The 23,138-nt window shown below is 44.5% G+C and overlaps 1 protein-coding gene across 2 annotated transcripts in view; it reads right to left on the reverse strand.

Moving 5' to 3' along the window:
* Window positions 1-23,138, reverse strand: part of LOC142590924 (pyruvate dehydrogenase phosphatase regulatory subunit, mitochondrial) — a 121,499-nt gene that overhangs the window by 29,006 nt on the left and 69,355 nt on the right. For both annotated transcript variants that reach the window (XM_075703323.1, XM_075703321.1), the window contains exons 12-15: window positions 17,458-17,625; window positions 8,137-8,273; window positions 6,405-6,553; window positions 109-316 (exon numbers count right to left, since the gene is read on the reverse strand). In XM_075703323.1, coding sequence (XP_075559438.1) covers window positions 109-316; window positions 6,405-6,553; window positions 8,137-8,273; window positions 17,458-17,625 — 662 coding nt within the window. The remainder of the gene's footprint in view (window positions 1-108; window positions 317-6,404; window positions 6,554-8,136; window positions 8,274-17,457; window positions 17,626-23,138) is intronic.

Here is a 23,138-nt window from a genome sequence, read left to right on the forward strand (position 1 = left end):
CACCTAGTGTTAAATAAAGTACCCTGCTTTTGTTTTCTTGTTTCTGCTCTGCACAAGAATTTACTTCTGAAGAGAAGTGTATGCAACAATGCGAGGCACAACACTCACTTTCCATGTGAACAGTGGAAAGTCCTTGGATGTCAATGAGGTGTCAGTCAGTTCTGACATGAGGTTTGGTGCTTGCTGGCCCATGATGCAGATGGCAGTATACATAGAAGTGACGTCAGCAACGACAATAGGGCTGTCATATGGCACATGGCGACGAATCCATGTCTGGCAGCGCATTTGTTGCTTTGTGGGTGCCACTATCATGTACCTGCCCAGACAAGGACATACACAAAAATCAAATTTTGCATATTGTGCTTTAGAATAAATTACACAGGAGAAAGTGCCATACTTGGGCTGACAAAAAAAATATTTAAATATAAAGAAAATGACACATGCAAGCTTTAAACTGCATGAAGGCACTACAGAAAATATTGGCAGACAAAGGCACCAATTAAATTTTAAAGGCATTGCTACAATGAAAGCATGCTGAAGCTCAACAGCCAGAACGTAAAGTAATCTGCATTCTGACTGCCAATCTTTCAATAAAGTCACTCCATTTCAGCAGTTGTAGGGGTGTATCATGAGAGACTACCAATATGGTGTAACAAATATATCTAAATAGTAAACTGTGCCTTCTTTTTTATTTCTCCTTTGACTTAGACATGTCAAGAAGCCAATGCACTTTCTGATATAACATAAAGCGATTATATAGTTATACAGCTGCTTTATAGGCCTATTGAATTTTGACTCTCATGTACTTATAAACAACTTCAAACAGCAGATGGTGTATTTTCCAAAAATTTTAGGTAAACACAGAAAAATTTTTACATGAGGGTTCACTTTTTAATACAATGCTATTTAAGTGTCCAATGATTTAACTTCTTAAGTACTAATGTCTTGACTAAGTAAAAATGATTACCAGGAAGAAACACTACAAAAAGGATAAGAAAGAAAAAAGAAGTTCAATGCGAGGTAGCTAGCCACACTGCCATTGAACGGGTCATTTGAAGAAAGCAACACTCAGAAACATTGCAAGGTGGCTCCATGGTGCGTGGAATTCCCTTATGTAGATGATGGTTGCATGAGCCTTCAAGAAGTGTGGCATTTCTAATGCATTAAATGGGACTGGAGATTGCTTTCTGTAGTTGGTAGACAGCGATAAGGATTTCTCGTCGGACTACGATAGCAAGTAGCTGCTATGATTCAGCTGTGTGCGTGTCTGCATGTATGTTCCATAAAACTGTTTCAACACAGTACATGTCGACTTGGGTTTCGTTATTTGATGTACACGGAAGAATCGGCACCATGTTATTATTTTTTTTATTTGGGCATTAATATAACTGCGCATTACAATCAGTAGTGCGGTAGAATTGTGCAAATACAGTAAGCAAAACAGTAAGCAAGGTAAATGCAACATTAAATGTAAAATGATTTGGACTGGGTCCCTGCATACTTCCTCTATACTTTCAGATCAACGCCAGCGTATATTACTTTTTATAGTAGCTATATTATCCAGAATATTCATTTATTCATATTATTTCACCAGTGAGCACAGGGTGGGCTTGGTATGGTGCAAATAGGTGGAAACTGGTATGCTCTGCTAACAGGTGAAGCAGTTACATCACAGCCTTTCCCATGCTCACTTGCACCCTTCCATACTTCACAAACTACAATCCAAACTAAAGCAGCGCTAGCCTAGATAGCAAATAATCATTTAAGATGAAAGGCTCGTTACAGGGTTCATCACAGAAAGGACGAAGAGGTACTACCATTTTCTGCCAGTTGTTTACAAAACGATGCTTACTGCTCTAAGTTAGATGTTTTCAAGCTGCACATAAGTAATATCAGTGTCACTAGCCATTCATTTTTGTGTGGCAATGCAATGTGCCTATATGCAAAAAATGAGGAAGAGATTTTCCTATAGTGACATGGCATAGAGGCCCACTTCAAGTATACAGCTGCCGTCCTTGCCTCACCTTATCCTCACCTGATCTGCTGTCATTGCCTCACCTCATCATTGCTTGACAGCTATAATCATTCATTGTTGCATGTCTTTAAACAGCTAGAGAACTTCATCTGTTTAACCAATACAAATAATTTGCATTCAATCATCGTAAGCAAGTCAATATTTTCTGCTTTTAAACAAAAGAATATTTCTTCTTTGCATTCAGCACTAATCCCAAAGTAGTCATCATTTCACTGCAGGTGAGAATAAGTTGTGCACTAGATCACTGTAGAAGAGCTGGCTGTGAATGTGCCGACTTCAAGAGTGATATTCTGCACAATAATTCTTGCCTTTGAGAGACAGTCAAGGGCACAAACAGAGTAGTTGTAGCACCTACGTTTTTCCACAGTTTGCGTCCAGAGTTTGGGACATGACTTAGCATTTGGTGAGAATGTTTACTGAATTTTATACAGTTTGGTTTTGAAAAAAGGTGGGAATTTATTTACCCTGAAGCTCTCGGATACAGATTAACAAATATGCGTAAATGTGCTCCACAGATGAAGCCAACTTCGTTGTCATACTATGATAGAGCTCTCTAGAAAAGTACAGATTTAGAAGCCTCTACACGGATACAGCATAAACAACATTGCAGATAAGTGCCTTATCTACTGCCATATGCGACAGCAATGACAGGACAGAAGCATACTGCACTTGCACAGCGTGTTCTGTAGAAATGTACGGGGTTAAGTGCTTTTGGCGTGCTTTGCATACATCACCCTCAACACTGTAGAAGGCACCTATACACACAACATAACAAATAAGGCAAAAGCACACCACACTCATTCTCAACAAAAGCTGTCTTGCAGAAATGCACCAGCTTGGATGTGTTTGTTGTTATTCAGTGAATACAGCATACAACATCATACATCAGGCTCTAGTCGGTAGAGCAAGACATTTCCATGTGCAACAATGCACAATAGGTGAAAACACGCTGTGTTAAATCATTACCCAGGTTATCTGTATAATTCAGCTAATCTGGGCACGTTTTGTGTTTACCGTGCTTGCAGGACTGTTAGAATGGCCTACAAAGTCAGCATGTCAACTTCATCTTAGTAGAACACAGTATTTATGTGTGCAGCACAATAAAATAGGCAAAAACACACAGCACTTCAACACTGTTTAAAGGGTAAAGAAACACAAGCTTGGAGGAAGACACCACGCGATGCTACCACCTAATACTGCTAGCTGCATCTCAGTGGGCCAAGCAGGGGTGGGCAAACATTTAAAAACAATTACAATAGAAGAGAAATCCATTTGGAATGACACAAAAAAGAGAAAAGTAGTTACTACATGCAAGTGCACTGCAAAAAAGAAATAGTGATAGCCAGAAACATGCCAAGCTTCAAGGAGGCAGACACAGAAAAGCACAAGGAGCAACAACAACAACAACAACAACACAAAAAGTATCTCGCACCAGCACACTTCAGGAAAACAGTAGTAATGAGAAGCAAAAAAAAATATTCAGCAATGATTACGATACTCTCTAATGCAAAACTTGAGCATAGCTCTATACGTGTTTTCATTTCGCAATATGTTGACTGGTGCGGACAATCTGTCTTGTGCAGCACAATGCAAACGAACAAAGTGTGATGCGACTGCCTCACTAATCGGGCGAATGCAAGAGGCAGTGCACGGGTGATGCATGGGCGCGATTCAGAGACGCTGCTGCAGGCAGACCTCTGCTCATGCAGCACTTTTTTTTGACGCGCCTGCTGCATGCCTTATCGATGGTGTCATCAGTGAACAGACGACGCACGCTACTCTGGTGCTATCTCAAAGCGGTTGTCGCTGCAAGTGAGGTAAGCGTGGAGGAAGCGCGCCATCTTCCGTCACGTGCAAGGATTCGGAGGGCAGGAAGGGGGGGGGGGGATTCTACAGTGGGCGGCCCGGGTGGCCCGGGCAGCCGTGTGTGCTCGCCCAGGTCACTGTATCTTGAAAGCCATCTGCGACGGGGACACAGTCCAGCCACGCACTGTGTTTCCATGGCTTAGTTCATGTTGATGCGAAATGCAGCATGACGGTCAATTGACTCGCTGCTGCTGCCGCGCTTCCTCACTCTAGCATTTTTACAGCAAGTTTCCGCAGTGATCAAGTGAGATTTAATCATGTTCGCTTGGGCGCGCATGACACCGTGCTTGTTAATTTATTTAGTATGGCTGTGCTTACAAGTTTATATGGGTGATAAAACTACTATCCTTACTTCGTACAGCCAGCTGTCAACTAATTTGCTATTGCAATAGATGCTTCGTCTTTCGGGCGAAAGTGCGACATTTATGTCATCACTACCTAGCCATGAGTACTAAATTCTTATGGGGCCATGCAGTTGAGGCAATAAATAAAGGTACTAAAAATTCCCCAGTATTTTTTTTTGCCTTCACTACCTAGCCATGAGTACTAAATTTCCATGCAGGCCATGCAGTTGAGGCAAGAAATAACAGCACCGGCAATCCCGATAAGGACAGAAAGTTGCCTCTTGGGTACAAAACCATAATTGTGGCACAAACCATGATGCCATTAAGGCACATTTTTGCTTGCTTTTTCTAATTCTCAAAAAATGTGTGATCTTTGACACCCCTGGCGCGCACCTTTTCTTCTACTTTTTCCTGATCATCTGCATTTCCAAAGCTTGATTTCCAAGTTATAGTTGGCTCCCAATTCCTTGTCTGTTCCATTTCAGGTTGAGGCTTTATATGTGAAACTGACTGTATAATCAACTATAAACACATGTCCCTACGGTGACTTATAAGTTGAGTGCTCAAGACCCCCAAAAGAAGAAAGAAGGCACAAAACAAAAATTTTGTGCATTAAATCTTTGAAATTGAGGATTCTGCCAACAACTAACATATCCTTAATTTTGACACCATGCACAGAGCTTTTATGCTGACAAAATAACAAGAACACTGCAAAGCGAACTGCACTTCAATAAATGTTTCACATTTGACAAGAAAGGAACATGTACCTTTCCCAAGGTAATGCTATAGCTTCAGGTCAAAAAACTGTTAATTATGGCAACACAGGCCATGCTCCACAGGTTAAGGGTTAGCAAAAAACAGTGTATAGAGTAGGCACTAAAGCAACAGCAGAAAAAACAACATAAGCAGACTGCAGCAGTTTGCTCTGGCTCTGAACTTGTTTACTGTGACAGCAGTTACACTGCCGGTTTCCTCCAACACCCTCAGCATTGCACAAAAGATTGGCATTCCTGCATAAACTCCTTTAGCTGTATGAGACTGCAACAAAGTGCAATGAAAATAGTGGCACAACAATGGTGACAACTACATTATGATGGCAACCCAACAACATTGAGAAAATGGCAATGGTGTGACAACAGTGACAGTGGCATGACAGTGATGATGACAATGGCAGCATGACAACAACTTGATTGACTGACATGCAAGGCAGCAAAGAGCCAATCTTGAATGAGCTGAAGAGTCACGAGAGGAACACTAAGAATGAAAAAATTAAATTATGGGGTTTTACATGCCAAAACCACTGTCTGATTATGAGGCACGCCGTAGTGGAGGACTCCGAAAATTTCGACCACCTGGGGATCTTCAACATGCACCTAAATCTAAGTACACGGGTGTTTTCGTATTTCGCCCCCATCGAAATGCGGCCGCCGTGGCCGGGATTCGATCCCGCGACCTCGTGCTCAGCAGCCCAACACCACAGCCACTGAGCAACCAAGGCAGATACACTAAGAATGACTACTGCATTGAAAGCCATGCTGGGAACAAACACTGCATTGTGCACTAGCTGCTTCCGAAATACGTGGGTAGATGCCACCACATTTAGAGCCTGCGTCACATATGCTAAGCCCTGAACAAACTGCCAGGCAAGGGAGACACCCAATTGCTCATTATAATTAGCTAGTGCATCAACAAACTGCACACTGCTGCAGTGAAATGACCTTGATCCCCCATGGAGAAGGGGGCAACATTTTGCTTTTATACACCATAAGGTGAGGTTGAGTTGGTGGCATGATGACAAAACAACAGCAGCATAATAACGACAGCTGAGGTGGCACCATGACGACAACAGTGTAACAAAACCGATGGTGGAAAGATGGACAAGTGGATGGACACAGTTTCGAGCTCCTAACTGCTGTCAGAGTAAAAGTAGATAACTTCACCACAACTACTTGTAACAAAAAATGTGGGTTGGTGAGAAGGTACATAACACATGCTACATGACCACAGTAAAAACGTACATGCTGGCAGGCTTCTTCTCTGATGCTAAACTGTGTTACGGTGCACAAGCCATATCATTATTAGCATGTCACTGTCTGTCAACACCTCGAAAGGTATGACATAAATTTAGAAAATGTGTTTCCAAAAAAAAAAAGACAAACCTGTTTTTCTCGAGCCTGACAAGGCTGCAGTCATTTTCATAGCCACCCCAATGGTTTTGCATACCAGTGTTAACAATGCTTCCCACGGGGATATCAATATCATTTGAACACAAGTACTGCAGCAGATCAACCACCTCACTACCAGGAGACTGTACAAAGGAAAAGCGTTTAATATGGTTATAACAAGTTGACAAAGTTGACATGTGAAAGAATGCAATTCATCACCAGATGTATAAACACCCTCTACATTATTTTCAGAAAATTCAAGCTAGGTTTGCAAGAACGTTCATACCGAGTTTACTGCAGCCTACAAAATGACCAGAAACACAATTTCATAAACAAGGCCACCAGTGTCAGATTATACTATCATCGAACCATGAAACTGCAATGTGCTGGGGCTTTCTATGACAGCCATATGCTGTTCTCAGTGAAATGTAGCTGAAACCAAATCAAACTGGTGGTAAACTAGAGCTATCAAAACTGCCCAATGACATTTAAAGTAAATGATGAAGAGAACATAAAAAGATTTGACTACAAAAATTATGAAGAGAAAAGCCAATATGCTCCACTTACTTCAACAATATCTTTAAAAGGAGGTAGAAAAAAAAAATCCTAAATATGTGCTGCTTTCATGCAATGCTTTGGTGCTGCAGTAGCAGATCAATAAATTGAACTTGGCTTTCGCTAGCTGTCATGAGTCGTAGAAGTGTTAAAGGAGTACTAATACGAAAATCTTGTCTCTTGTTTTTTGTTTTACAGGTAGCTGTCGACTCCATAACATGAAGCCTAAATTTCTCGAGTGCAGTAGAAATCATTATTTATACTCTTAATGTGAACATTTCAAAATGCACATAAAGTACAGTGTGGCTTCAGATGTAGAGGAGTAGGCAGGCTACATCACAGACTGTGGTCAGATGGTATCACCAGACCACTCACACATGCGTTACTCAGCCCAGTGCAGTGGTTGAAGGCAACACAATGACCATGCTGCCGAAAACTTCACACATGCCATCAGATTGGTCATTCCATCCTCTTTCATTCTGTGCTTCTCTGCCTTTGACATGAGTTAAGCCTGGTCCTTGGCTGTCACCACTCTGGGAATGCAGGGGTCCCTCTCACCTTCCCTGCCCTCTTATCCTGTTGAGTGCTCAGCCCACTCAGTCTTCAGTGACACAGTTACGTTGCAGGAATCAAAGGTGGATGGTATTAAGTAACCACCACCTCTAGTTTTCATGATGTAACTATTCTCCTGTTTCATGTGCGAAGCCATGCTATGGTGCACATTTTGAGTTGGCTGTATTAAAAGCTGATTTAAATTATACTTTATTACGTGTTTATAGAATCTGAGGCTTTATACCATAATCACAGAGTTAAAAGATACCTAATTAAGCAGAAAGAGTGAGGCACAAGGTTTTTATATCAGTACTCTATTTGAGCATTGAACAAACCGCAGTCCTGACTGCGGCTTACTTATGCTAGAGCACTTTACAGGGCAACTATAATACAATTACATTAGCTCAAGCCTACTATACAACCTACTCTGCTGTATGATCCTAGTGCAAATGCAAGCAGAGCAACAATAATTTTAAACATAGTAGTAAGGCAGTACTCTATCTGACCGCTGGACATCCCGGGAAACTCTCCTGCCTGAATAAATACTAGTGATTACCTGTAAGCCTAACACTTCTGTAAGAAAAGAGCTCTCCAATCACTCGCCATATGGCACACATACCCAAACTTCCAGTTTGGTGAAAGAAGAATAGTCAAGAAGAGCCACCCTCTCTCTGCAGGCTTCATACTCAGATTTCACTGCATCAAACCATGGCGGCTTTCCATACACATCAACGTTAGCTGAAGGTAGGTCCGCCCCTGCGGCAGCGTACAAGTGCAATAACCGAGTTAAAGAGGAATTATGTTCACAGACTTTATGTAGTCACAAAAGGAAAAAAAAGAAAGCACAAAAGTATTTAGAATACAGCCACTTCAAACTCTGAAGTCTCTATTGTAAAAGTTCATGATACGCTTAAGAGTTTCCATTCTTGCTCACAGCTGCTATTTCGGAGCCTCAAGCGAGACTGATATACGTACTAAAATAAATACCATTAGACCACAAAGTCGTCGTATTGTCAACATGAAAAGTCTTTCATGCAAAATATGCTGTAAAAAGAAGCATGGCTAATAGTAAATTCCTTTAGGCATACATACATTGCATTCACAATGTCTACAATGGTAACTAAAGTTAATCAACAGGAGAAAATATTGGCTTGTTAAGAAGTAGGTTAAGACAAAGGGCTACACTCACAACCAAAGTTCATTCGAAGAAAAGAACACTTAAGCATGCATGTGAAAAATTATAAGTAGATACAAGAGAAACAATAATAACACTACCATGTGGCATCTAAGAAAGTGATTTCATCTTGGTACAATGACAGCAAAGTCTGACTCACACGTGTCACAGCTAGAATGAATAAAGTGCACTTCAGATTACTTGCTCTCACCTAGTATAGCCCTGCACCACATGTGGGTGTCAACTACTCTTTGAAAACATGTGTACTCTATTACCATCCTGACATAAGCACAAAAGAGATTGCAGAAACATACTTTGTTTATTCTCGTCATGACACGTGTGCAAGTAAGGCTTCACTGTCATTGTAACAAGATAAAATTGCCTTCTCAGATGCCATGTGGTAGTGTTCAACGTTACTACACTAGGTTCAGTTGTTGAACTCTCCGTAGGTGACGTATATTGCAGGTGCCCCCGTGCCTTGGTTTGCCGCGAGAGGGTGGGAGCACTGCAGGTAGCTCTACGCGGGTGCAGCTCTATGTTGGCGAAGGTGCTTGGGTCCTCTGACTTCGCAACTTACGAACGCAACAAGTGTTTTCACCAATGCATTCTTTAATATTTGTATTGACCCTTTTCGCGGTGATCCCGTGGGCGCTGCCATGTTTGATCATGTGGGGACACATCCATTGCTTGCCTCAACTCCCTCCTTTGAATCTGTGTTTGCAATAGATGCATATGACGCCGATGCAGCTTAGCAAACCCCTGTTTTGGAAGATATCATAGATGGTGACTTAGTGGACGACACGAAGCTTTGGCCACAGCTTGAGAGAACATGCAAAAGCGCTTTCGAAGCTGATGAGCATAATGTCCAAATCGCGCGAGCAGCGTATATTGACATGTGTACTTGTTTATCTTTATCGGGTGACTGTATTTCACTGCCTAACAAATGTTATCGCACAGCGCAGGGCGTGCTAGCATGTATCGGAAGTTTCTCTAAAGTTATCAATGGTTCTATCCGCTGTCCGTTGACACCTAACCTTGTGTAATCTGATTTTCTTGCACGAGGCGAATGGTGTAGAACTTTCTTGAAGACATGCAGGCCCGACCGATTACTCTGGAACCTTCGATGACTGATGTATAAAAGCCGACGTGCTTGACCCGCTGATCAGATTTCGACGATCGCTTACTGTGTTCGCCGCGATCATTGTGCTTTAAGTGTAGCCTGTTTTTGTGGGCACAGGTTCGCCCAATAAAAGTTAGTTTCATCTTTCACAGTATTGCTACTGTGTTCTTTACCATCACTACCACGTGACATCTGGTGGAGGTGCTGGGATCTGATGCCAAGACTTAACTGCAATGCAAAACAAAGAGCCATCAACCTCGACGTGTTGCTCGACAGCCACGCAGTCACCGCCGACTACTCCGTCATGAGTGGACCCTTCGCTGCCAAGTTGAAGAATGTTAAGACTGTGTGGGAAGGCCCTCAAATTCAGACTGCTGGAGGACACCTAATAACGCCAACTGGAATGCGCACTGCAAGAATTGCCGTTCATGACCAGACTTACCCTGCCACCTTCGTTATCCTCCAACAGTGTTCACGAGACATCATTCTTGGCATGGAGTTCCTGAACCAACACGGCGCAATCATCGACTTGAAGTCGAAGTCGATAATGCTGTTGGAAGATCAAGTGATACCGCCGGAGAGCTGTCATAGTCACCACACCTTGAGTGTGCTCAAAGATCAAGTGAGCATCCCGCCTCGCTCCAGCATTGTTATTACCGTTGGCACTGAAACACCCTCAGACGTAGAAGGCGTCAACTGTCAAATTTGTGCTGCAAGAAGGATCGCTTGACTGCAAGGGAGGAAAAGCAAAAGTGATGCTGACAAACTTTAGCCAGAAGTTCAAGCACATCAACAAGGGCACGACAATCGCGTATATTGCGGAAATTGTTGAAACCAGTAATGAATTTGTCCTCTCGGACTCTGTTGCATCAACCCCGACGACTATAGTTCCCGAAGCAGACTTCGACATAAATCCAAGTCTCCCCATGATTAAGCAGCAACAGCTCAGAAGTCTGCTCCGACGATACAAAGATTGCTTTTTGACGTCGTCGAGGATTTAACAAACACCAGTCGCAAAACATCGCATAATAACTGAAGAGGGCGCTCGACCACTCTGCCAGAGCCCTTATCGAGCTTCGACATGAGAATGTGAAGCTATTAGGCAACAAGTCGACGAAATGCTGCACAACAACATCATCCAGTCTTCGAAAAGCCCGTGGGCATCTACTGTAGTCTTGGCAAAAAAAAAAAGACAGAACCCTATGTTTCTGTGTTGGTTATCGTCCACTGAACAAGATCACGAAGAAGGATGTATACCCCCTCCCATGGATAGACGAAGCATTGGATCAGCTCTATAATGCTAAATGCTTCTCGTCGATGGACCTCAAGTCTGGCTACTGGCAAATAGAAGCTGACGACAGAGATCGCGAAAAGACCGCGTTCATCACGCCAGACGGCCTCTATGAGTTCAAGGTCATGCCATTTGGACTGTGCTCAGCACCTACAACGTTCCAGCGTGTGATGGACACTGTTTTAGCAAGATTGAAGCGGCAGACCTGCCTTGTTTACTTGGATGACATTGTCATCTTCGCCGGAAATTTCGACGATCACCTCAGGAGGCTTGCAACAGTACTAGAGGCCATCAAGTCATCAAGGCTCACTCCGAAGCTGGAAACGTGCCGCTTCGCTTACGATGAGCTTCCGTTCCTAGGCCACGTCATCAGTAAATCTCGAGTCCGCCCGACCGACCTGCAGAAGACAGCTGCCATCATAAAGTTCCCGCAGCCCATCGACAAGAAGGCAGTGCGTCGATTCTTTGTCTTGTGTGCCTACTACAGGTGCTTTGTCAAGGACTTTTCATGCATCGCTAACCCTCTGACACATCTAACTAAATGTGATGTCGAGTTCAAGTGGGAAATGCCGAAGGCCGATGCATTTCAAGAACTCAAATGACGCATGCAGTCGCCTCCAGTACTTGCGCATTTCGACGAGGACGCTGATACCGAAATCCACACTGACACCAGCAGCCTAGGCCTCAGTGCTGTCCTAGTCCAGAGGAAAGACGGACTTGAATGGGTGATAGCTTACACTAGCCGGTTGCTGTCAAAAGTGGAAGGCAATTGTTCTACGGCCGAAAAGGAATGCCTCACCATCATTTGGGCTACAGCGAAATTCCGCCCTTACCCATATGGCAGGCCATTCAGAGTCATCAGCAACCATCACGCGTTGTGTTGGATAGAGAAGTTAAAGGACCCTTCAGGCGCGGTGGAGCCTTAGACTGCAAGAATATAACATCACTGTAACCTACAAGTCCGGACGAAAACACTCCGATGCTGATTGCCTATCACGCACCTTCACTGGCCTGCCGCCGCAAGATGGTGAGAATAACAATACCTTCCTTAGAATAATAAGCGCGGAAGACTTCGCTGAACAGTGAACCCGGAGCTAAAAAGCCTCGTCAAGTATTTGGAAGGGAACACTGACATTGTCCCTAGGGCATTTAAGTGAGGATAGTCTTCGTTCTCGCTTCAAAACAACCTACTCGTAAAGAAGAACTCACCAGTCCGCGCTAACTACCTTCTTGTTGTTCCCTCAGTGCTGCGTCCAGAAATACTGCACACCCTACATGATGATCCGATAGCTGGGCACCTGGGATTCTCCCAGAGGCTATCGAGGATAGAGGAAAAGTATTACTGGCCGCACCTGACCGCCGACATAGCCCGTCACGTCAAGACATGCCGAGACTGTCAGCGAGGCAAGACACCACCGACAAGGCCAGCGGGATTACTACAGCCAATCAAGCCTCCTTGCCGACCATTTCAGCAGATCAGGATGGACTTGTTGGGGCCCTTTCTGACGTCAACAACTGGAAATAAGTGGATCATCGTGGCGACGAACTACCTCACCTGCTTCGCTGAAACAAAAGCTCTGCCGAAAGGTAGCGCAGCCGAAGTGGCAAAATTCTTCATCGAGAACATCCTGCTGCAACACGGCACCCCAGAAGTCCTCATCATCGACAGAGGAATGGCCTTTACAGCGGAGCTCACCCAAGCCATTCTGCTCCGCTCACCCAAGCCATTCTGCAATACAGCCAGACAAGCCACAGGAGGACAACTGCTTACCACCCGCAGACGAATGGTCTTGCGGAGCACCTGAATAAGACTCTCGCCGACACGTTAGTAATGTATGTCGACGTCGAACACAAGACCTGGGATGCTGTCCTGCCATACGTAACCTTCGCTTACAACACTGCAGTGCAAGAAACAACACAGATCATGCCGTTCAAGCTGGTTTACGGCAGGAACTCAACGACGACTCTAGACGTCATGCTGCCGCACGTCACCAATGAAGAGAATCTTGACATTGCCACCTATCTCCAGCGCGCCAAAGGCGCCCCACAGCTTGCCCGTCTGCGGATCAAGAACCAGTAGAAGACCAACAGCCGACACTACAACCTTCGACGACGCTACATCGAGTACCAGCCCGGCGACCGCGTTTGGGTTTGGACCCCAATACACCAACGAGGACTTAGTGAGAAGCTTTTACGCCACTATTTTGGACCCTACAAGATCATCAGACGCACTGGCGCACTCGACTATGAGGTTGCACCAGACAGCATTTTGCTATCACAGCGGCGCCGCTCACGACCTGAAATAGTCCACATGGTGCGACTTAAGCCATTCTACCAGCGCTAATAAACTTTGGGACTTAGCGTAGCTGACCTTTGGAATTCTTTATCTGGACTGTGTTACTTTCGACTTTGTTTCTTTTCGTTGTTTTGTTACTTTTGTTTAATAAGTGTCCTTTTGTGCTTTGCTATCTAATGTTTGTAGCATCAGGACAATGCTTTTTAAGAGGGGAGTATTGACACATGTACTTGTTTATCTTTATCGGGCCACTGCGTTTCACTGCCTAACCAGTGTCATTGCACATAGCAGGACGTGCTAGCATGTATCGGAAGTTTCTCAAAAGTTATCGATGGTTCTATCCGCTGTCTGTTGTCGCCAAACCTTGTGCAATCTGATTTCATCGCGTGACACGAATGGTGTAGAACTTTCTTGAAGACATGTGGGTCCCAGTGATTACTCTGGAACCTTCGATGACTGATGTACAAAAGCCGATGCACTTGACCCACTGATCAGATTTCGCCAATCACTGACTGTGTTGGCTGCTATCGTTGTGCTTTAAGTGTAGCCTGTTTTTATGGGCAGAGGTTCACCCAATAAAAGTTAGTTTTGTCTTTCACAGTATTGCTACTGTGCTCTTTACCGTCACTACCATGTGACAATATGGTGCTTGTTTTAAAAGTAGGGCTAAGTATGTATTCCAAGCTAGCCAAACTTTCCGCTCATGAATTGAATCAAGATTAGTATGTTTTGCTCTTCGTGCTTCATTTGGCAAATATCTTGAAGCAGCGGCTTGTCATGTTTCTGACTCAGTAAAGTTCCTCGTTGCGGTCACTACCTGATTATTTTCTGCCTAATTGCTCGCGGGTGGGCTCAGTTCCTATTTGTTCTTGATGCGCACAAGGCTTGAAACATAGCTATTTCGCGTGACACGAATGGTGTAGAACTTTCTTGAAGACATGTGGGTCCCAGTGATTACTCTGGAACCTTCGATGACTGATGTACAAAAGCCGATGCACTTGACCCACTGATCAGATTTCGCCAATCACTGACTGTGTTGGCTGCTATCGTTGTGCTTTAAGTGTAGCCTGCTTTTATGGGCAGAGGTTCACCCAATAAAAGTTAGTTTTGTCTTTCACAGTATTGCTACTGTGCTCTTTACCGTCACTACCATGTGACAATATGGTGCTTGTTTTAAAAGTAGGGCTAAGTATGTATTCCAAGCTAGCCAAACTTTCCGCTCATGAATTGAATCAAGATTAGTAGGTTTTGCTCTTCGTGCTTCATTTGGCAAATATCTTGAAGCAGCGGCTTGTCATGTTTCTGACTCAGTAAAGTTCCTCGTTGCGGTCACTACCTGATTATTTTCTGCCTAATTGCTCGCGGGTGGGCTCAGTTCCTATTTGTTCTTGATGCGCACAAGGCTTGAAACATAGCTATTTTGTACATTTTAATAGCTTATAGCAAATTAAGATGTATTATCGCTATTAACTCGCTTACTCTTGTGGACCATCACGAAAGGTTCAGCTTCGACAATTCATGCACTGCCAGTGTAGTCCGTGATTTATTACGGGTACATAGTGCACATATATTCAAGTGTGCTCCAATTCACTTATTCTTGACATGTTGATGATAGAGTGGGTGTAAGTTTCCGTGCCAGTTGGGGTAGATGTGTGTAGATATTGTGCACGAAACTTGCTATAACAGGAAGCGTGACAGGTGCTACTTGTTTTGTCATTGTTTAACGAGTGGTGCTCTCTTGCCAACATTCCGGGGCTGAAGCCTTTTCTTTGAAGGTTAGTGATACGATGCTGGCGGATTAGCAAATTTCCGTATCCTCTAGGAAAGCTGCACACTTCAAGGTCCCAGTAACATGTACGGACAATTACAACAGTCGTCTGTAAACTTGAACACACCGATTAATTTCATCCTTAATATGCCAGTCATTATTTTTGCAGCCAACCACTGCACACGTCTTCAATCCACATGATTCACTCCAGAATGATGGGAGCACAGTGCGTTAGCAAAAACTAGGCTGCATTTCCAACATCTGATCGCACAGAAGCAAGGTAGAAGCAGTAATGGTTTCGTACTCGTGCGTTGAGGCGAGGTGCGGCGCACTGCCGAAAGCGCCATCTCGTTTCTCTAGAACAAACTGCTCCGCAAAAAGAGTCAATAGTCTCACGTTTAGCAGATTGACTAGCAAACTTTACTGAGCTGTAGAACTGCTGCTGCCCTCCCCCGGAGTGCACTGTTGGAGTCCTTAGTCCAGGGCAGCCTTGGTCGTCCGCAGCGCACTACTAATCAGCTGTTGGTGTAAGCAGCTGATTAGTAACTGTAAGCAGCTGTTGCTGATCAGTACTAATTATTATTGCTAACTCATTATATGGCTCATGAGGCGGAAAAGCCGGCGTAAGTGGAATTGTTGTGACCACACGATGGTCCAAAAAGTCAAGGGAGCCTAAGTGAGCCAGTCAAGGCAGTTGATTATGTCAATTAAGGCAAATTTAATTAATGCAGAGTGAATTAAGGCACATGCTTAATTACGACAGGGTTCATTACGGCACTCGAACCCACGATCATTAATAGGAGTGGTACCCACCACTTTGGTGTTAATTAAAGTGAAATTAATTAATATATAGTTAATTAACACACTCGAACCCACGGCCATTGGTGGAAGTCAAACCCTCGACCTTTGGTGGCGGCAATGTTTTTGCATTCATCCACATTTTAATTCCACCTTTAATATATTCAATCATGTATATAAACAATTAGTTGCAGTGCGGTGCTGGTATGTTTTGTCCGAATAATGTGCACAGCATGCATAAGTTTGAGAGGTCCTGAACTGCTGGTATGATTGGCTTCTGCGGCGTAAATACTCCCACACTTGTGTATACACAGCAGACGCACGTAAGGGGGATTTTAATGGCACTTGCACATGTGTGCCATGTTGTCTGCTGTGTTGCTGCGCAGTACGTCTGCACCAAGTCGGCACCGACAGTAGAGAGGGTGAAGCAAAATGATGAACCAGCCCTGTACCTTTCCTGCACCCATTGAAACAAATGGTGTGGCTCAGAAGGTGCCATTGCTGCACCGCTGAAATGAATGGCAGGGTGCAGCACCTCGTGAACTGGTTCAGGTGATGCAGGAGAATTGAACGTACCTAATATTTAGACTGCTGCGCGTAGCCACGCAGCATGGCACGACTTGTGTGGCTTGCACGTGACCCCCAAGACTGTGCCAGAGCGATCTCAGAGACCCCGCCCAGCTGCAGCTGCCTGCGTGCCGCACAGTAGAAGTGAAGGCACTAATCTTTCGTACTGCCACGTGTCTTGTGCAGACATGCACACGTAAGAATGAGAGGTCCATGGAGGTCAGTGGAGAAGTGTAATGGTGAGCTGCTGCTCATGTATGGCGGTGAGAAAGGCCAGTTTTGCTCGATGATGTATTCAATAGGAGGACACGGGAATTTTGAAGTGCTGTGGCGAACGAGTGCCAAACATGGTGGAAAGTGATGTACTTAGCGCGTAATGGTTTAGTATTTCTTTAGTTTATGAGACGAATCTAGTTCGTTATATCCATTGGCAGGACAATTTCACTTTATTAAAACAAGGTTTTAAATACATGAATCTCTGGGAATTTCAGGAGGAATTCCATTTATTTTGTTATATCCATTATGTTGTTATACCCCATTTCATTACACCAAAGTTTGGGTGTAGTAGTGAGTGTAGCACTTGGTCGGTATCGTACCTTATTCTTGTGACCCATATTCTGTGCTACAGTAATGACCTAGCTTGCCTGTTAACTTGATGAATTTTAAAGCGTACTCCCACTTTTTTTATTCCGGAGTGACCGCCATTAATGTAAATAAAATCTGCCAAACTCTGTGAGGATCATCTTGGTTTAAAGAAACGTACAATACTAACTTGGGACAACATTACCATGTAGGAATAAACCAGGGTGCAGATGCTAGGGCTAATGTGTTTGATCTAAGCCATATTTAGTATTAGTGCTAACTTGAGTACAATTTGTATATACATACATGGACACCACATTTCTGGCAAAGGTTTGACTACTCACCTGTCAGGATATTATGATCACTGGATGTGTAATAGTGGGGTCTCTCATAACCCATTGTTTGTCCAAAAACAGCTCCAGCCAGTTTGAGACGAGGATATATGGGTGACATCCGCAGTTCTCGACCAGTTTGAAATTCCACGAACGGATAACATAACTTGTAATGCATGCCTGCACAGATATAAAAATATGGCAAGGAACCTTAAACATACGTCAGATGTTTCAAAGCCTATGTAGAGGCCAATTTCAACAAAAAACAAAATGAGGGCAAAACAAAGCAGGTATGACTGCCAATCATTTTGCTAAATTATTGTACAAGAGAGAAAATTATTCAAGCAAAGCTTTTATTGTCTTACTCGTGTCGGCGTCGGTGTTGGTGCTGCCGTATGAAAAAACTCAAGCCACGCAAAAATAAAAGTCGCTTGTCGGGCTGCGGATTTGAACCACCAACCTCCGGGTTGCGAGACTACCACACTAACTAATTCAGTCGCTGTCAGTTCATCATATGCACCCTTTAAAGTGGGGTTTTATATGCATGAAGAAGTAGACACAATGCAAGGCGCAAGCCAATCACAGGCGTCCCCTCCCTCCAGAGGAGGGAAAGGGTGTGATTGCATGTTCGCTCGCCTCACGCCCGCCGTTTCCTGCCAGTTCAGGCCCGGCAGTCAGGTGGGGAGGCCACGTTTGGTTCCTTCTGCCGAACAGCAGGCTGCGTTGACGGAATGGCAGCAGGAGCGGGCCACAGGTTGTGCGTTCAGCCAAAGAACATGTGGCATTTGATGAAAGCAGCCAGGAACTCGCTCGAGAAAAGGGTCGTCGTTGACATGCTGACCTTGCCGTGAGAGAGCACGAAGCTGACGCGTTACAACAATGAAGAGCGGCGGATCCCGAGCTTCGCTTGCACCCCTCTTCACAGTAGTGGAAGGGCAGTCAATTTTTGCGCAAATGAATGAGTGACAAGTCATGCATGTTGTTCAGTATGAATAGCCTATCTGTGGGTAAGTGGTTGCAAATTCTTAAAAAATAATTTGTAGGGAAAGCACAGGTGATGTATGCAGTAAAAGGCAAGGATATATGTGGTGAAGAATAAGTCCTTAATCTGAGCAAAATTATTTAAGGCGCGTTAGCATAAGAGGTGGTTGAGTAGTATAAAGAAAAAAAAAGTAAGGAACAAACCGCACAGTGTTGCAAAGATTTTATGTTTTTGACTAGGTAGTTCTGATGACGACCCCAATCAGTGAAAGCACACGCTCCCCTTCTGTGAATTTTACCTAAACAGGGCCACAAAACTTGGAAAAATAACACAGCTTATTGAAACCTCCCACCCCTCCACCCAGACAAAAAAGAAAATGAAGAATAAGAGGAGGAGGAAGAAGAAGAAGACGTCTGAACCTTCTATTCCTTCATTCTTAATGATGATAATAATAATAATACCTTTATTCATAAAAACAAGTGGTAAACTTGTTCTTTGCCCTCAAAAACACTTGGGACCATCTTCAATATCATTACTTCATTTTTGTGTCCAAAAACACCTGTAGAGTTACATCATTGAAGCACAATTCATGGCATCCTCAAAATGGAGAAGCTAAGTAAAAATATGTCATTTAAAGGAATACTAAAGAGAAGCACTAAATCAGTTGAGACTGACAGACTTTTCTTCCAGAACTCTAGTTTTGCTAATTTTGCAGTAGAAGATAGATCACTAGAAGACAAAATGACGATCAAAGTTCCATATTTTGAATTTCGCACCAAAACCACAGCAACACTACACAAGTGTGACGCCATGCATTTCAAAGTGCTTTCTCATATTTGGGCCATTGTGGCTCAGTGGAAGTTCTTGAAACTTGCTCAGTTCAGTCTTTGGCTTTGTTAGAACATGATGAAGTCTATCTTTACCAACAAATATTTAACTAGGACCGAGTAGACGTCATAAATATCCATCACTTGATGCCGAGCTGGTGCAGGAACTTCACAAGGTGGTGTCGCCACCAGTCTATCGCTTTAGCATTTCTTCTGGCTTCTAACACTTCTAATGGCAAGAGTGGCTTTGTTTTTTTGTTTTTTTTTTTGTATTGCAGAAGGGTAATTTACTAATACAGTTCAAATTATTTTTCTCTTTAGTGGCCCTTTAAGCTAGTGAGCACAGTATGTATACACTGCAAATGAATTGACGAGATGTAAAAAAGAAGAACTTTCTTGCAGTGTGCATTAAGTTGCTAGGCGTTCTTACAAGCCCCTTGTGTACAGTGAGAGCTCCATTAAGAAATCAGCACCAGCAGTAAATGTTGCAGTTTTGGACAAGGCCCGAATTCACTGCCCAGGTGATTTCTTCGCATGCTTATAGTGGGCACAAAGGTTCAAGCAATGTGTGAACTCCTCTGAACAAGACGTCTAGCAGCTTTTGGATAGCCAAGCCAAGCCAATGCGAAGCACAGCGAACGTTTTACTGAGCTCTTGTTCTGGCCATTTTGTGGGGCTTATAACCCCGTATTCTTGGTTAGTTGCATTGTACAGCATCGAGACACCTCCTGGCACCTCCTCAAGGGGTCATCAGCCTGGCTCAAGGCCTAGTGGGGAGCCCTGGCCCCTCTGAGAATTAGAGGTGGAAGTCAGGCCCGACTCCCAGCAGCGTCACTCAGTCCCGTGGTCAACAAGGTGCATTGGCTTCGTGCACACCAGCAATTTTCCAACTGTGCTCAATAGTCTATAAAGGAGTGACGCAATAAAATGATGTCAGTTGAGAGTAGCACCTTGTCCTGGTCGTCTTTCTTGTGTCTGTTGTTTTGTGCTAAACAAAGTATTTATGGATTCGCGCCAACCAGCCCACCAACGCATTGTGCTCAACAGCATCGCCACTTATGGCTGCTGTGAATGCAGTGCCGATGGTGTCTCAGGACTTTTTTGCAACATCTACCAGCATGGACATATCTGTGCTGACGGAAGATGTACCAAGTTCTACCAGTGCTGGCAAATGCCAAATGGACAAGTCATCTCCTGCATCAGCCACATCGATGGTTACCCCAGCATCTAATCGGGGATGTATTAGCGTTCCAGAAGTGCTCCCTTCGTTACATGCGCCAGAGCACCTCTACAAAGCGGCCATCAAGCACCTGGCTTGTTTTGATGTTACGTCATTCTCTAACCAAGCGCTCCAACATGCCCTGAATTCCTGCCTCAAGACAAACAACTTTCAAGGCTTGGCCATCCACAGAGCCATGAACACTGTACTGTTTGGGTACGCTCCCTCCAGGATGTGGAATGTATATGGACACTGCAGGCTGTGGCCACTTCTGAAACATCCTCAGTACCTGTGCAAGTTTATCTGACATTCAGTTCGGCCCTTCGGCACTATGTTGTGGCTGGTGTGGGCGCTAGTCAAAACCCACAGAGCTTAGTGAAGGATGTAATTTGGCCCTCGCATCAGGTGGTTAGTGCCCGTTACGTGGGCCAAGGACGCACATGCCTAGTCACCCTTCGGGGCCCTTCAAAGCTGTATTCTACAGTTCAGCATGTAATTGCCAGCAGTGGTCCATTGCTACAAGTGTTTCCAACTGGGACACATGCGTACCTCGTGTCCACATGCATCAGACTCCAGCATGGCACTGGAAGAAGCCACCACGTACAAGTGTGGCTTATGTAAATTGAATGACCATGAGATTACTGACAAGGCCAGCCCCACAAAGCGATGCGCCGATGAGGCTATGCGTAAGAGTCACCAGAGAAACACCAAGGCAGTGAACTCATTGACACCGACTGGTCGCATTCTCATATCCAACCGCTTCACAGTACTTGAAGAAGATGATACTGATGTTAAGCAAGCTGAAGCCATCATTCCGACTATCAGCCAGTCGACTTATAGTGAAGTAGCTAGCGGGGCCACCAAAAAAACAGATCTGACAAGCCTGCGCCACCACCAATGGACAATCTTGACATGGAGCCTGTGTCAGCTGAGCTAGATCAACACCTAGACTTGTTGCAAGAACTAAGCTGCCTAACACAGCGTTGAGCCCTAATACGCCAACAAGATACTTGATCAAGCATGAACATGTGTGAACAGTGAATCCTTGCCATCTCAGTCTGTGCCTGCCTCTTCTGATGCTCTGTCTACAACAGAACTTCTTCAATTTGTAGCTCAACAGCTGCAAAATCTGTTGGTTGTTTGTTCTAGCCACTAACCTTCGAATATAGCTTGCCACGTCACCAGCAAGTCGTTTCCAGGTGTCATTCAATGGAACCGTCAAGGCTTGAGAGAAAAAGTTGGTGAGCTCAACCAGCATGTTCACATGAGCAAACTTTCTGTCTGGGCTTTGCTTCTTTAGGAGACTAACTCACTCCCGCGCTTCTACAGTCACCTAATATGCTACCCCTTCTATTGTGGACTGCCGCTATGGTGCCTCTGCCTGTACCCCTGGCAAAGTGAAGTGGCAGTTTATGTGAGCAGCAAATATCCACAGACACCTATCCCAGTATCACAGTGGTGCACTCAGTGGCAGGAAGTGGTTGCCGTGTTGATTTGCCTTTCTTACACTGATGTCATTCTGGTATCGTGCTATGTACAGCAACACCCAAATGGTTGGATGGCTGCATCACCTCCATCAAACGTACTCCAGCTGCCCAATATTAGAGGCGGGTGACTTTAATACACCAGACATGGCCTGGGGGTATCCTGTTACTAGTGCCCGAGGCCAAATGGTCATGGAAACTTTTATAGACACCCAGTTCGTGCTTCTTAATGCCCCAGCCACATCAACTCGTCGTCAGGATCATGCCGGTATCCCTGCTTATTCCCTGGATCTCACTTGGTGGTTAGGCCATGCATCAGTCAACTGGAATAGGGAACCAGGTTGTTGGGGTAGTGACTACTATCCCATACATATAGGCATACATCAAATTGTCCCTGGCACCTATGCTGTAAGTGTCATGTAATTAACTGGGATCTATTCTGTGCTAACCTAAATGTGTGGTTGTCATCGTATGCTGACAATGCTCATGTGGACCCCTTGAACATCATTGGGACTTTGGTTTCCAGTGCTACACTGTGCATGTGGGTCGTTGAGTCCAGTCCAGCACCGGATCTACAACTTCTACGTCTGCAGGCAGAGCGTCATCATGCGGAGAGTATTGTGTCTCGCTCTCCAGACTCCAACTTTGCTCATTACAACCTCAACCGAGCAACCGCAGTGGCTCTCAGACATGATAAGACACTTTCCTGGGGCAACTAGATGGAATGTTGTGTGCCGCTTGATCCTTCTTCTACTACAGCTTCGGTGTGGTGGACATTCTGGATGATGGAGCGAGGTCCATGTACTCCTGGTTCAGTCTCCAGTGCATGTCTTGTATCCAGACTGGACCCTGCAGTATTCGCACTGGAGGTTGCATGATCTTTGTATCCAAATTGCGACAGCGCGCCTCCCACCTTTACCCACTCATTCACCATACTGGCCCATGTGGGAGGAGTCCCATGCAAGGGAGACATTGACGGCATGGAGTCAATGTTCATCACGGATGAACTACTGCCGGCAATCGACAAAGCTAAACCACGGACTGCCCCTGGACCTGATAGGATACTGTATGAGGTGTACAAAAACATGGAGAAACCTGTTCTTGAGTGGCTTCTTGATAACATAAATACTGTGTGGAAGGAACTCCGGAGAAGTTCCAACATGGTGGAAACACGTGGCTGC

Source organism: Dermacentor variabilis, chromosome 1 (assembly GCF_050947875.1).
Source record: "Dermacentor variabilis isolate Ectoservices chromosome 1, ASM5094787v1, whole genome shotgun sequence".
In the NCBI taxonomy this organism is placed as follows: domain Eukaryota; kingdom Metazoa; phylum Arthropoda; class Arachnida; order Ixodida; family Ixodidae; genus Dermacentor; species Dermacentor variabilis.